At 35.2% G+C, this 16,011-nt stretch overlaps 1 protein-coding gene across 1 annotated transcript; it reads right to left on the bottom strand.

Moving 5' to 3' along the window:
- Window positions 1-771: 771 nt before the first annotated feature.
- On the bottom strand, window positions 772-1,698 carry LOC113339623 (EP1-like glycoprotein 2). The gene has a single exon (XM_026584865.1). The coding sequence runs from the start codon at window positions 1,696-1,698 to the stop codon at window positions 772-774; it is 927 nt and encodes a 308-aa protein (XP_026440650.1).
- Between the last annotated feature and the right edge of the window lie 14,313 nt (window positions 1,699-16,011).

The following is a 16,011-nucleotide window of genomic DNA, read 5'->3' as shown; positions in this document are numbered from 1 at the left end:
CAAGTTAGCTAGCAAAGTCTTCTAGTATTCAAACATTAGTTGTAGAATCACTAAAATTCCTTTGTGTCCTTTGGAGAAGAAGTAGAAGTTCTATACGGTATTTAGTTTGTGAAAATATAGTTTGTTCTCATTTTTGTGGCACCTACTCACCGCCGAGTTTGGAGGTTCAAGAACGTGAAACGCAAGTGATCCGCTGATTCGACATCATCCTCATTTGGAGCGATTACAAGGTACGAACTAATAACCCGTTTCCGCATTTGATTTGTTCAATTTACATATATATTCGTTATGTATGACCAACACTTTCTTTTTAATTTGCTGTCATATCTGTGAGCATCCATCAGAATTGCAAATTACTTGCGTCTTTTTGGCTAACTTTAGCTAGAACTTAATGGGCTAAAGTCCTTGATTTACCGAAGAACCACCAAAAAGTTGTTTGGTGTGGGGTTTTCAGATCAAACAAGAACACAAAAATCCATAGAGAATTTTTCTGATTAATAATGAAATGATTGTAATTTTGTTTACTAAAATTTGGAAAATCACTTCATTAGATTGATTTGAAGTACAAGGCCCCCCACTGAACAGGCAGATGCATCTCTAAGTGGGTGAAGCCGATGGAGTTGCCCACAATCTGAGATCGGAAATTCTCTACAACAATTAAAGAAAACAAAAACACACCACCAACAGTAGTAGACATAAGCAAGGCGTATGCCTGAATCTTAATCAACTCACAAAGTTTGTAAAAGCTAAACAAGAAGATGATTGATTTCTTCATGAAGTGATCATGCAACCTGACGAACGGTTACGAGGGCAAGCACTACACAGTCTCCCATAGCACTTCCCAGATGTACCACATTTAGATCTTAATGCACATTCTTTCACGGTATCTCCGAAGAATGCATAATCTTTTTTCCAAGAACTTTCCTCTGGAAAATTTTGTCGTAAAGTGTAGCTATAAACTTTTAGGTTTCCATCTGATTCTAATCTAAGATGTGAATAGTGACCAAAAGTAGTCGCCATTATTTTGAGTATAACTCTTTTAGAGTGAGTTTTTGCTTTCTCCCCCGCAGAGAAACCTAGAGATAGGAAATAACTTGTATTACCCTTTTCTTCGAAACTCGGTTCTGGTTGAACCGGATCAATTCTTGTAACAGAATGAAATGTTACATTAGAAACACCCTTTGCTTCCCAACCTGCATATCGAACAAGTTTACCCGAAGTGTTTTTATACATCGTCAATCCGTGTTTGTCATCGATCACAATACTATAACGACCATCACAACTGTTGCGGTTTGATGTACGACTAACGAGTTTTATACTATTACCCTTGAGCTGAAGTGATTGACCTGCAACAAGGGTATCAGTTGGATGCTGGAAACTCTGCCAAACAAACCTCCCATTTTTGTCATGAAGTACTAAATTCCCATATTTTCTCATGATAATTCCGGTAACACCTTTGTTGGCTGTGTAAGTTTGCCAAACTATACGACCATCGACATCAGCAAGGACTAAGTTACCATTTCTACTGAAAGTGAGAGTAGCCTTTTCTCGAACTGGGTCGTTGCGATTAGCATCCCAAACCCAATGAATTTGGTTATCGGTTCTTAACATCATGTTTTGATAAGGACTACCACCACCAATTCCAAGAACATATGCATTGAAAGTGGTATTGTAGAAATATAACCCGAATGGATCCATATTAAAATTAGCATTTGGTTTTGCAAAACGAAAAGTCGACCCATATTCACTTACCACATCTTGATAGTCTCCTTGGTTTATAATTCTGAAAGTTTTGTTTTTTGGAACTTGAGATTGAACTAAGACACTGCAACAACAGAAGAAGATAATGAAGAACACAAGGTAAAAATGCGTATTAACTTGGCCACCAGCCATATTCTGATGATGGTTCATATTTTCAGGATCTTGTGTGTATATATGTGAAGAAATGCTGATTATCAATACTTTCTACTTATACAGAACTAGCTTGTGAACACAGAGCACGAAGGGAAAAAAAAAAAAAGAAAAAAAAAAGAGGAACTAGCATGTGATAATCATGAATTCAATATTCAACGCCAATCAAGGGAACAGGATAGAAAGGCAAAATGAGTAAAATGTTAAAATATAATTAATGTGATAAATCATGAATTCAAAGTGCTTCCCATGACCAACAACCATGCTTTTTGCTTAAAAAGAAAAAAAAAAAACAACCATGCTTTCGGTGGTGCTGATATATATAATAAGATTTTAGGGATCATATTATCCATTTAATCATGAATGTCCAATATTCAAACTCCGGGGCTAGGGGACAAGATGAAGGAAAAGTTAGAAAAAAATTACTAAAAACTTCATATAGTAATGCACTTGGAAACTCACAAATTATATAGATCGTAAGATTTTACAATTTGGGACAAAACTTCTTATCAATGGTAAACATATGATATTTAGGCTGCTTCGTCATTTGTGCATAGTAGAATTACAGGCACAGGTAGGTTCTTCCTTGGACCGTCTAGATGCTTAAACTCACTTTGAAGTTCTAACCACTTACATGATACATACATTAAGTGGACATCGCACAGACTCCTATTGGATAGCATAACTGCATCACTAGGATTTCTTTTGAGGGCCTGTCAAACAAACCACTTAATAACAAACCATAAACTCATATCTAAAAGGAGATTTTAGGTAGCAATTTGCTTCTAATTTCCATGATACTGAAGTCCACAAACAAGGGTACTACCGGCAATAAGCCGAAGCTACTGGCATTGTACGAGTGGAATATCGCACATATCAATAATTATGTGAAATAAGGATTATATGATATAAGCGAGGACTATTGTACATGGTAAAGGTGAAGTAACATATTGGATGATGTCAGCAAAGTCACGAGTAAACTGTGATGTTCTATGCGAAGTATAAGTTGTGCGGGAATGAGTGAGTGTAAATGAGCGAACGTATCACACAATGATTCCGAAAATAGTGGATCTCTTAATTGTCATCCACTATGAGGAATCAGTATATAAAGGAAAGAGGTCATCACGTAGGGGGATCTTTTAGTGTGTGTTAGACAAGAAACTAGGAGAGAGAAAGTTTATTTGGAGAGCAAGTAAAGTCATTGTAAAGTCATTGTTATTCATTGTATCCAACTATAATCCTAGAAAATTAATAAAGAATTCATTATGATTATTGAGTGATTGTTTTAGATACACTGGGGTGTGGTTGTAGGTTTTCCTGCAACTACATTTTTGGCGCCAGAAACAGCTTTGGGTGATAAATCCTGTTAATAAGTTACCAAATCTTCAAAAGATAGATCTGAAACTTTTAGGGAAAGTACAGAAGAATAATAAAGAATCTATGGAGAAAGCAAGAATCGTAACAATACAAGGAAGAGGTAGAGATATACAATGTAATTCTATAACTAAAACGTCAATCTCTGATGCAGATTTTCAAGAAAGAATAATAGGTAGAATTGACAAGCGAAATTATGAAGGAAGGAAGGTGGAAACGGTGGAAAAAGAATCTTCATTAAAAGAATGAGAAAAAGTGGAGATTACATTTGCAGCAGAAGAAATTCCAGCAGAAAATTTAAAGAGGATAGATCCGTTGGTAATTACAGTCACAGCTGAGCGAGGAGAAAACATTGTAATGAAGACGAAATCAGAAAAATGGACGGTTGATACAACACTGATAGATACAGGAAGTGGAGTTGATGTCTTATTTTATCGCACATTCAAAGCAATGGGATATGAAGATGCAGAGATGACACATCCAACTTACAATGTTCATGGATTCAATAAAGCAATCACAAAACCAAAAGGAGAAATTGTGATGCGAATATTACTGGGAGAAGTGGTAACAAAGATAACACTGTGTGTGATTGATATAGAATCACCATACAACATGTTATTGTGAAGACCATGGGTGCACTCGATAAAAGCTGTAGCATCAACACTACATTAGTGCATCAGGTTTCCAATCCCAAGTGGTACAGGTGAAATCAAAGGAGATGTAACAAGTGCGAAGATTTGCAATCAGGTAGATGTAAGAAATTATGAAGGGAAAGCAAAGAAGCGAAAGGATCGCTGGAGAAAATCAAAAGAACTAAAAAAGGAGGAAGAGTTTCGGATATGCATATCAGAGCGAAAGAGGGAAAAGGAATACCAAGTGAAGCACCAGCGAAGGAAGGTGAACAGATTAAGACGATTAAGGATCCAACACCAATGGAAGAACCGAAAGCAAATTTTACCGCAGTGGAACCAACGAAAGAAATAAACGTTGCATCCGAAGAAGAACCAAAAATATTAAAAATAGGAACCAAAATGGATAAAGAAGAAGAAAAAAAAACGGTAAATATCTTGCGAGAATATAATGATATCTTCGCGTGGAGTATGGAGGAAATGCCAGGGATACATCCATCTGTCGCATGTCATAATTTGAACATTAAAAGAATGTAAAGTCATTTAAGCAAGGAATAAGGAAGATCACAATTGATTATCATCCATAAATAGAAGCGGAGTTGCAAAAGATGTTGGATGCAGGGATTATAAGGGAAGCGAAATATCCAGAATGGATAGAAAATACGGTGGTAGTACCAAAAAAGAATAACGGGATACGGATCTGCATAAATTTCACTGATTTAAATAAAGCGTGTCCGAAAGATAGTTTTCCTTTACCAGATATACCTCAAATGGTAGAATCGACGCCAGGAAATGGAAGAGTCTCAATGTTGGATGGATATAAAGGTTATAATCAAATTCCTTTGGATGAAGAAGATCAAGAACATATTGCTTTCTTCGCACCAAGAGGTTTATACTGCTATACGAAAATGCCATTTGGATTGAAGAATGCGGGTGCGACATATCAGAGAACGGTGGAAAAAGTATTTGAAAAGTGGATACATAAAACATTAGAAGTCTATGTCGATGACATGTTAATTAAGAGTAAAGAGGCGAAGGATCATGTTGATGATTTGCGAGAAATCTTTGAGCAGATGCGAAAATTCAATATTAAGGTGAATCCAGAAAAATGCGTCTTCGGTGTATCATCAGGGAAATTCTTGGGTTACATAATATCCAAGAAGGGAATAGAAGTTGATCCAGAAAAAGTACAAGCAATTAGAGATATGCCGTCCCCTGCAACAGTGAAAGACGTTCAAAAGCTAAATGGATTGATAGCTTCGTTGGGAAGGTTTATCTCACGTTCTTCAGATAAGTGTAAATACTTTTTTAACATATTAAAGAAGGGGACCAAATTTGAATGTACGGAAGAATGTGATAAAGCATTGCAGAGCATAAAAAATTATTTAGTGAATTTATTCATTATGCAAAAGGCCAAGCCGGGAGAAGAATTGCTACTCTATTTAGCATCGACATTGCATGCGTTAAGTGCAGTATTATTATGCTCGGATGACGGGATAGAAAAACCAATATATTACATAAGTAAAACATACAACTCAGCAGAGAAAAATTATTCAAAGATTGAAAAGTTAATTCTCGCATTGGTGTATGCATCATTCAAGTTTCACATTTACTTTCAAGCTCATAAGATTAAGGTATTAACTAAGGTACCAATTAAACCAACAATGAAGAATTCAAAAAGATCAGGGAGAGTTGAAAGATGGAATGCACAATTAGGAAATTATGAAATTGGTTATGAGATTTTATCTTCACCAAAGTCTCAAGTTATCGCATAGTTCCTCGCAGAGTTTCCATTAGAAGAAGATGAATATGTAGAAGAAATGATGGATGTGGATGAAGACCACGGGAATCCTAAAAACTTATTAACTGACCGGAATTCAAATAGATGGGAAATATTAGTGGATGGATCATCCAATGGAGAAGGGAATGGTATTGGTATTGTATTCATTTCACCAACAGAAGAGCGAATGGCTTATTCATTCAGACTGGATTTCGCATCCACAAATAATGAGACTGAGTATGAGGCAGTTCTACATGCACTAAAGCTAGCAATTGAAATGAAGATAGAAGATGCACGAATAACTAGTGACTCACAGCTAGTAATTCACCAAGTAGAAGGTACATATAGTACAAATGAACCATCTTTGCAAAAATACAAACAGTTGGTTATGGATTTAGCAGCGCGAATTCCAAAAATAAGTTGGAGACACATAGGCAGAAAGGACAATAAACTGGCAGATGCATTGGCCTTCATACCTTCCATGTTAATAGATCCAGTTGAAAGGGACATAAAAATACAAACACTCTTTTTACCATCTATAGAGAAAGGAGAAGCAACTAAAATAGATGTGATGACAATAGAAAATATGGAAGAAGAAAGTGTGAGCGAAGATAAAGATTGGATAACTGAAATCCATTTATACCTAGAGAAGGGAGAAGTACCAAGAAAAAGGTTGGAGGCACACAAATTAAAAAGTCGTGCGACGAATTATGAATTGAGGGAGGGCATTGTTTATAAAAGATCATTCCTGGGACCTTCGCTCAGATGTCTTACGCGAAAAGAAGGGATAGAAATATTAAAGGCATTACATTATGGAGATGCCGGTAATCATAGCGGAGGAAGGTCACTCGCATATAGGGCAAAGATACAAGGCTACTATTGGCCATACATGCATGAGGATGCGAAACAAGTCTCAAGAAGATGTGAATAGTTTCAACGTCATGGCAAAAAGATACATGCACCCGGAGCGATGCTAAATTCATCAACAAATGCGTTGCCCTTTGAAAAATGGGGGATCGACATTGTTGGACCATTTATACCAGGAATTGGGCAAAAGAGATATTTAATTGTTGGAACAGACTATTTTACAAAATGGGCTGAAGTAAAAGCAGTTCAGCACATTCGTGATAAGGACATATTCACATTCATCTTTGAATATATTATATGCAGATTTGGTATTCCTGCACAGTTAGTATCTGATAATGGAAAACAGTTCGAGGGTGAGAATATAGAAATGTTATTGAATGCGTTCAAAATTCAAAGCGAAAAATCTACTCCTTTATATCCACAAAGTAATGGACAAGTAGAAGCAACAAATAAAACTATCACAAATAACTTGAAGAAAAAGTTAGAAGGGCACAATAAAGGATGGTGCGAACAAGTACATAATGTCGTATGGGCTTACAAGACAACAAGGAGAGAAGCAACGGGGATGTCACCTTTCTGTTTAACATATGGGGTAGAGGCTGTGTTACCAACAGAGGTTATCATTCCAACAAAAAAGAAAGAAGCTTGGGAGAATAATCTAAGTGCAGATCTAATTATAGCAAAACTTGATGACTTAGAAGAAGCAAGAGAGGTCGCTTTGCAACATATGGAAAATTATCAATAAAGACTAGCTCGAGAATACAGTAAATGTGTTAAGATAAGAGAATTTCAACCAGGGGAATTGGTATTGCGAGAAATCCCAATTTATGAGAGATGGGGAGATGGGAAATTGGAAAAGAAATGGGATGAACCCTATATAATAAAAATGATAGTTGGAAATGGAGCTTATGAGTTAATGGATCCCGAAGGGAGAGATATGGGTCGAAGATTAGATCGTCCTTGGAATAGACAATATTTGAAGAAATATTATCCATAGGAGTTTGCGAATTTCATCGCACAAGTTAACACATGTGAGAGGTTAAGAATATGAATCCTCATCTTTGAACAGGGATTTAGTATTTGATTCAGTAAACAAGTTTGAAAAGTTCGCTCATATTTAAGAAACTTTTTTTTAAGAAAAAGGCAAATGTAAGACCTCAAAATATGACCTTAATAAAAGGCATCAGAAATGATTTTTAATCAGATAGACTAGGAATTCGAATATGGCGTGCAACCTAGTTCGCATACATGCAAGAGGCAAAAAAGTAAGACCTATCGCACGTCATAGTCGGAAAATCTAGAAAGCATGACTCAAGGGAAATCTATACCGACCCTGGAACTTGAGTCATGGAGTTTTGGGGTGAGAACAAACGAAAATGCCCATCCGGGAAAGGTACCTTAAATTTTCAGTCTAAGATAATAATCTTAAATTGAGAGACTAAGGTGAGGAAGTCTCTCCTAAGGAGTGCAGAAACTCGATCAGGGCGCCGAGGTACACGGTTGAGTCAAGAGTGCCCGGGGCGTCTGGAGCGTACCTTGCCACTCTTGACAAATCCTGACTATGAGGCACTCAGTCCGAAGATACCCCACTTAGGGTGCGGCCTCGCAACCATAAACCTCATCGGTAGTAGGATGTGAGACTGCGAAATCAACTGGTTGTTGAATTAACTGGATGGGAAGAGACATAACCTTAACCCGATAGAGGTAAGCTTCCTTGAAGGGGCAATCAGGGGGAAGATAAGGACGACACCCTCCATTAGGGAGCTGAATTGTGTCAAAAGACGTAAATGGCATAAGACTTTTTACTCAAGGGAGTATTAAGACTTATCATATTTATGCGATAAAACCTGAAGAGGAAATAATACAAGAAAAAGATAAGATGAGATCAATGGGTCGATACACTACAGTGTAAAGACCGCCTGCGATGTCATCGCACAGAAATAAGGAAAGATAAGACCTTTACATAGGAAGGCAAGATAAGACCTCACGATAAAGAATATATACAAACTAATGACTGTTTTGCAGGAAATTCAAAATTCATTAGATCACACACTTGTTTTATACAAGAAATATAATAAGAGGCAAGTATGGGAAATGAAATAAAAAAATATAATCTTCCTTGTAACAAACAAGTTCAAAATGTATCAAAACAAAAAAGGGAAATACTGGATGAAAAGAAAATTAAACATGTTCAACAGCTACATCTTGTTCGACCAAAGACTTTTCAGCATCAATATTGGGCCCGGGATTCTCAATTTCAGCATTAGTCTTATCAACAGACTTGCCCTTCTCAATTTGATCCTCTTCATCCTATTGATCTTTCTCATCATCGCTCACAAATTCATAATCACTATTTGGTTCAGGGTACTCTTCATCTTCGCTTACATTAAGATGAGGAATCTTTACTGCAGGAAGAGAGTTGCTTAGAAGAATTCCATTAACTACAGATTGAGCACTAGAATGAGCCTTGCGAATAGCTCCCCTTTCAAGGTTTCTAGCATTGATCTCTAAAAATGATTGTTGATGTGCGAGTATTCTTGCGCTCTGTCTCGAGAAGCAGAAAGAGAAAGTTCAAGGTTCGCATGAGATACTTCCAGGTTCAAACGCTCTTTGCGAATTTGGATAAATCAGATCTCAACTGAGCAATAGTAGATTGATGTGACTTTTCAGAATCTGCGAAGAATAATAAACTATCAAAATTGGAAATAAAGCTCGCATTAATGAAATTCAAAGAAATAGTTAAACAGTAACAAGGCAGTCAAGAAGGGTGTTATTCTTCATACTTTCCATAGCTTTATCAAAATCATCACCACACTACAAAAAACTTGAGCATTGGCAACCAAGCTAGTTTGGTTGCCGAATATGAGTTTTTAGTTGCCAAACACATTGGCAACTAATGGTAGTTGCGGAGCCTAAGTTGTCGTATGGGGTGTTTCCAAATGTAAAGGCAATTACTAAAAATACATAGTTGCCATGGTTTCATTTGGCAACTTATGTTACAGGAGCCAAATACGTTACTTAGTTAAATGCAATTAATTAAAACCACAAAATTTTGCAGTTGTTCTAGAGTTGCCAAACATATTAACAACATAATCATCGTAGTTGTCAGTAACTTTCCACATAATATGGCAACTAAATTAAAATCTTGTTGTGGATTTATTTAGCAATTAATTTGGTGGTAGCCAAATACTATGATTTCATAATTTCAATAGGTATAGACAATTAAATTGAAGTTGATTGATAGTTATCGAATCGTTAAACAATTAAATTTACTAGTTGGCATATGGTTCCCAAATCATTCCGCAACTGTGATATTGTAATTATAATTCCGCAACTATGATATTGTAATTATTTTGGGTGTATGCATGGATGATATTGTAATTAATATTGTAATTAATATCACAATTAATTATTATATTTATATGGTTTTATCTTGTAATTAATATCGTAATTAAACTCAAATAATTATCATAATTAATATGATAATGAAAATATCGTAATTAACCTCATAATTAGTTAATTACTATTTTTGATCATATCCTAATTAACAATTTTTTTTTGTATAATGTATGCATTGACAAAACAAATTAATAAAATATGCATTTCATTTCCAGAACCAAGAGTAAAAAGTCATAACACCTTGGATGCTCGTTATCATCCTCCCTACCCTAATATCCTAATACCTGAAAAAAAAAAAAAAAAAACAAGAAAGAAAAAAAAAACACAAAAACAAAAATAAAATAGAAATTCATGCATCACTCGCTGGCCCACTCCCAATTGGAATCCTCCACGTCATCTTTCAATAAAGAAGAAAATAATTCATCATCCATGGCACCTTCCCACATTTCGATCCTCCATATCAGGATAGTCACGGATGTAGTTTTCATACTAGGTCATCATAGTCATCCTCATCAATTTGACTTCCACATCAAGATCCTCATCTCGCCCACTGACTCTGCTCATCCTCCATTTCATCATCTGATAATCTGGTACAACCATGGAAGGATAATGTTTAGAAGAAAAACTATAATTAGACTTCAGTAAGCCGACGTGTTCTCTTCTCTGTAGCATGTTTTCTGTCTGTAGAGACTCAATTCTTCAATTCAACAATTGTATTTCTTTTTCCCTTAAATCAGCCAAACTCTTGTGAGTGTGAGAAGCTTTGCGACCACGTTTGTTAAGACTCCCACGTTGTTCATTATAGACAGTTTCATATATGTCAGATGGAGTTTTACTAGATTCTCCTCGCAGTGTTGCTTCTTTCATGTCCTCCATTGTTTTCTACATAAATTACAGATAGCTATACATGATCATATACTGTTGCAGAGATATATTTAGACACAAAATTCTAAGTATATTTGTAGTATGTCTTACTTCATCTCCTGACATTTCGGTGGCAATTTTTTAGAACCATGGGTTTCTGAAAACAAAATCACTGCATCACAAGGCTTGTTCTCCGCAATCTTTGAAGCAGCAAGCAGTTGCAAACAAACCAAGTAAGTTAACACTACACGGTATATAAAACACGGATTCGAACCAACATCAGTAGACAAAGAATGAGATACAATTAATGCATACCAAATCATATTCTACGCTGGCAAAACTTCTGTTGCCCGCACTATGATTAATTTCCTTTGCTTTAGCAGCCGCAGTCCCACATTTGTTTATTGTAAACAGATTCTCCTCGCAGTGTTGCTTCTTTCATGTCCTCATTGTTTTCTACATAAATTACAGATCAGTACTGTTGCACAGATCAATTAACACACATAAAATTCGAAGTGTAATTGTACAGTATGTCTTACTTTCATCTCCTGACATTTGGGTGGTAGTTTTTTAGAACAATGGGTTTCCGGGAACAAAATCACCGCATCACAAGGCTTGTTCTCTGCAATCTTTGAAGCAGCAACAAGTCGCATACAAAAGAAGCTATGTTAAAATTACACCATATATACAACAAGGATTCAAAATAACATCAGTAGAAAAAGAATGAGATACAATGTAATACCAAATCTTATTCTACGCTGAAAAAACTACTGTTGCCTGCACTATGAGAAATTTCCTTCGCATTAGCTGTGACAATCCCTCGGTTTGATTTTTTCTTTCATTTAAACTCCACCATCTGTTAGCTTAAGCAACTCTGCACATCAAGAATCAGTTCAGAAAAAAAAACAATCAGCAAACCAAATTGAAGAACAAACATGAATCTGTTCTGACTCGCTCGAGTCACAGAACATTTTGTGGTTTTCAGAAATAAATCATACTTCCTATGTGTATTAATTAAGCTTATTAGCAAAGGGTATTTGTTATAAGAAAAAAAAAAAGAAATCATATGAATCGGTTCAGAAAATAAACCCTAACTCGGCTAAGAAAACAAAACCCTAATCAGGAAATCAGTGACGAATTATTGCAGAAATTAACGAATTCAAACACAACGAAAATGAAAATCTAATTATATACAGGAAATCAGGTATCAAACAAACAGAACATGAAAAATAAATCTGTACATGTGAGATTTATACCAGAGTTTGATGTTGAGATGTAAATCGGCGTAGTTTAAGCTGAGATTTCTTGAGATGAAGTTGGGGTTTAAGGTGAAGTTAGGTTTGAGGTGATGTTGGGTTTGATGTTTATCAGATGACAGAGGGTTGCAGATAGAATTTTTAGAGAGATTTTTTGTAGATCAAGAGTTTTCTAATTTGACGGATACCATAAATTGGGGTTTGAGGTGAAAAGAGTTTTTATCTTTCTGAGTAATTGATTAACTCTTTTGATTTGATTTTTTTAGATGAGAAAGAGTTAGGGTTTACATAGAGTTTTTCTCTTTCTGAGATGAGAAAGTGTGTGAGTTGAATGGAGAAAGAACCGAGGGAGACCAAACATGTGGTGGTCCTCAATTCTGAAACATGTGTGAAGAGTACGTGTGGTGGTTTTCGATTTTTTTATTATCCGAAAAATGGAAGAGGTGACACGTAGCTGTTTCTAGAAGAATGAGGAAAATTTTGACGGGATGTTTGAGCGGTATTGTGGTGGAATTTCCTCAATCCGCATGATAATAATAAGAGCCGTTAGATTAGTTTTTGTACAATATGATTGGTTAAGATAATAGGTTACGGATTGAGGAATGTGTTTGTTTTTGTCATACCAAACAAGGAATTGTGACCGTTAGATAATTTTTGTTTTTTTTTGCTTAATTTTAGATCGTCGGATTAGAAATTATAACTAAAATACCATCAAAAATATGTTACCTTTTCATAAAATTCGATACTGCACCTCGTCATCATTGAACAACTATGAGTCGGAAACTTCGAGAAATGAACCTGGCTCCTAAACCTCAAAGAGACCCCTTTTCGTCAACTTCAAGGGATGAACCTGGCTCCGAGTTCGAAACCTGAACGTGAGTGAACTACTATAAGTAGGAAACTTCATAAAAACGATAAATTTCCAGCCTCCTGTCTTGCTCTCTCTTCCTCCATTAAAACACGAGACTAGTAGACACGTTCAAAACATGGCACTTTTTATGTAAATGTATACATTTATCAAAAATAAGAAATATGTAAATGCATACGAACTTGGATGTTAAAATGAGCACAAACGATCATTTAAAAAAATGGTCCACGAAACTAATCATTTGGTAGCATATACTAGCGTGTAAAATGTATCCTTCAAAAAAAAACATATAGTCCATTGGAATGTGACACGTTAAATCTAGTCGTTCTAAAATTGTCAATGATGCTTTGGTTATTACTCATTTCATAAAGCTTTAATAACGGCTTAACCAGCTTTTCTGTGATGCTTTCATCTTATTGATTTCCATTAATGGATGCAAACAAAATTTACACTTGTCAATTTAAAATAAAAATACGTATCTTTTAGAATTTGTGTGACTGTGAAATACGAATAGCAGAACCAGAAAACTTTTTCCTCCTCTCTCTTTTATCCATTCTAGACATCAACGATTTCCGTCGAGGGGAAAATATTTCCGGCGAGCTCTAAACTACTCAGATTTCCTGGAGAAAATCTGAGCAGTATAAGTATCTAGATTTTATTATTTATTGGTTTCTTTTGGATTGGAAGGTAGGGTTTAGATTTGTGAAGGTTTTTATCGTTTTCCGACGATATATTCTTCCAGTCATCTGTAGTTTGGTTGCATCTTTATGGCATTTCTATTTACACTTTTAAGTGTTTCTCCTCTAGCTTTATTATTATTGTACTTTAGTTACTAGAATTTTGAAGATCATCAATATGGAGCTCCAGTCGCCGGATTATGCCTTTTTTTGGTCAAAATTTGTGCAAACTACTCCATTGAAGATGGAGCATATCTTTCTCGAGAAGAAAATACATCAAATGGTAGGGTTTTGTCCTAATATCACCCGTCATCTGATTTCATCGGATCTTTTGTATTCATAATTAGTTAATTTCAATATTCCTTTTCTCTCTAGTCGTAATATTTGCCCATGTACTCCTTACAATTTGTTCTTCTTGATACTCAAAGGTTCTTCATGTTTAAAAATTCTATGTATCCTTGGATTTGACATTAATGAAATTGGAGCTTTTTATAAATAAATAGAAAAAAAACAAACAAAAGCAAAACCATAACAAAAAAAAAAAAAATTTGCCCACATGATGCAAATGAATGACCGCTAAATAAATATCAACTATATAATCTCGTTGGTAATACAATAGGGTGAGATCTATCGATTCTAATAGATTTCACATGTTATCTATCAATCATGTCTAATATTGCATGATCTCACTCAATTTTAACATGTTGGGTAGCAATATTATCCAATACCGCTCTAGCTCACTAACTTCTTTTAGATTCGATAGGTTTATCTATATGGTTACTTACCTACCAATTAAAACTGAATTACAATAAACTTCACTTAATTTTGGTTTCTACACCTTAATCAATGTGGTTAGGTCTCACTGAGTTTTTCTCGAATTACGTCGGTTTATCCAATTATCCATCATTTAAACCTCATGTCCACCCATGTTAGGAAATTTCACTCGTTTTTGATCATTTTTATCCAATATCACTCAACCTCATTATATTTCTCAAGTATTCCATGGGTTTATATGGTCACCTAGTGACACAAACGAATTTCCATCGTCTTCACATGGTTTCGCTTGTTAACTATCAAACTTACCCAATATTGGTCAACACAACCCAATTACTCCTTGATTTCACTGATTCGTCCAATTATCTATCATATTAATTGAAAGTCCATGAACCTTAGTCAATTTCATGTTATTCATCAATGTGTTTTATATCACCTGACCTCACGCAACTTTTTTCTAATTCCATGGGTTTATATGGGTATTTATCAATTCAAATCCAATTTTGATCAACTTCAATTAATTTCACTTGTCATCCATCATCTTATGATTAGATAACATCCATCCTTACTCTTTATCCCAGTTCTACTGGTTTCTTCAGTTATCAGAAATTTATCACCAAATGTTCATCAACCTTAGTTAATTTCGCGCGTTTAAATCAATCATCCAATACCGCTCAACTCACTAGATTTCCCATAGATTTCATAGGTTTATATGGTTACATATCAATTCAAACTAAATTTTCGGTCGACTTTACTCGATTTTGCTTGTTCCGTCAATCTTATTCAATATCGGTAGATTTCTTCTCTCGGATTCTGTAGGTTTCTCCATTTATCCATGATTTTAATCGAATGTCCATCGACCTTACCCAATTTCATATGTTATATCCTCAATCTTATCGAATATCGCTTGATTTTATTGGAATTAGCTTGGACTCCATGGGGTTTTACCCATTCAAACCAAAATTTCACCAGTCTTACCTAATGTCGGTCGACCTCACTCATTTTCTCACGGATTGCACTAATTTTCTCCAATTATATATTATTTTAACTTAGTGTTCGTTTGTAAAAACGTTTTACCGGTTAAAGAGTAAAATGGTGGAGTAAGCAGATGCCAGATTAAGCAAATTCTATTAACCTTTAAACAAATGTATTGCACGGGAGTATTTTGAGTTCGAGACGCCAATTTGTAAGACTTCGGCCTATACCAAGAAATAACCGCTCCAAATGCATGTGAACTAAAAATACAAATGATTGTCTTGGAATCAACTGCATTAGATTTTACACATTTATCCACCAATTTTACTCGATTTTTAATTTGGTCATGTTTAGTTTACACAAATTCCAATACCAAACTCATAATGAGAATAATATATGAAATTTGAGATAGAACAATTTGAAGTTTGAGAGAATGAATCGACAGTGAATAAGATTCTGACATTAAAATCGAATATTTTTCTAAAAATATATTTTTAAATTATGAGGATTTTATCAGGTTAACCCTTTTTCCTCAAACTCAACTCGCTCCTCATTATCCACCCATTTCTTGTTATCTATTGATAGTCGCTACAATTAAGATCCCAATATTTAGCAATGCAAATTTCGGGTTACACAC

This window comes from Papaver somniferum, unplaced genomic scaffold (genome assembly GCF_003573695.1).
Source record: "Papaver somniferum cultivar HN1 unplaced genomic scaffold, ASM357369v1 unplaced-scaffold_21, whole genome shotgun sequence".
In the NCBI taxonomy this organism is placed as follows: domain Eukaryota; kingdom Viridiplantae; phylum Streptophyta; class Magnoliopsida; order Ranunculales; family Papaveraceae; genus Papaver; species Papaver somniferum.
This window is presented reverse-complemented; position numbering and strand designations above follow the sequence as displayed.

Coding starts and splice junctions, on each gene's coding strand:
- LOC113339623 (XM_026584865.1), bottom strand. CDS start 1,698: ATGGATCCATTCGGGTTATATTTCTACAATACCACTTTCAATGCATAT.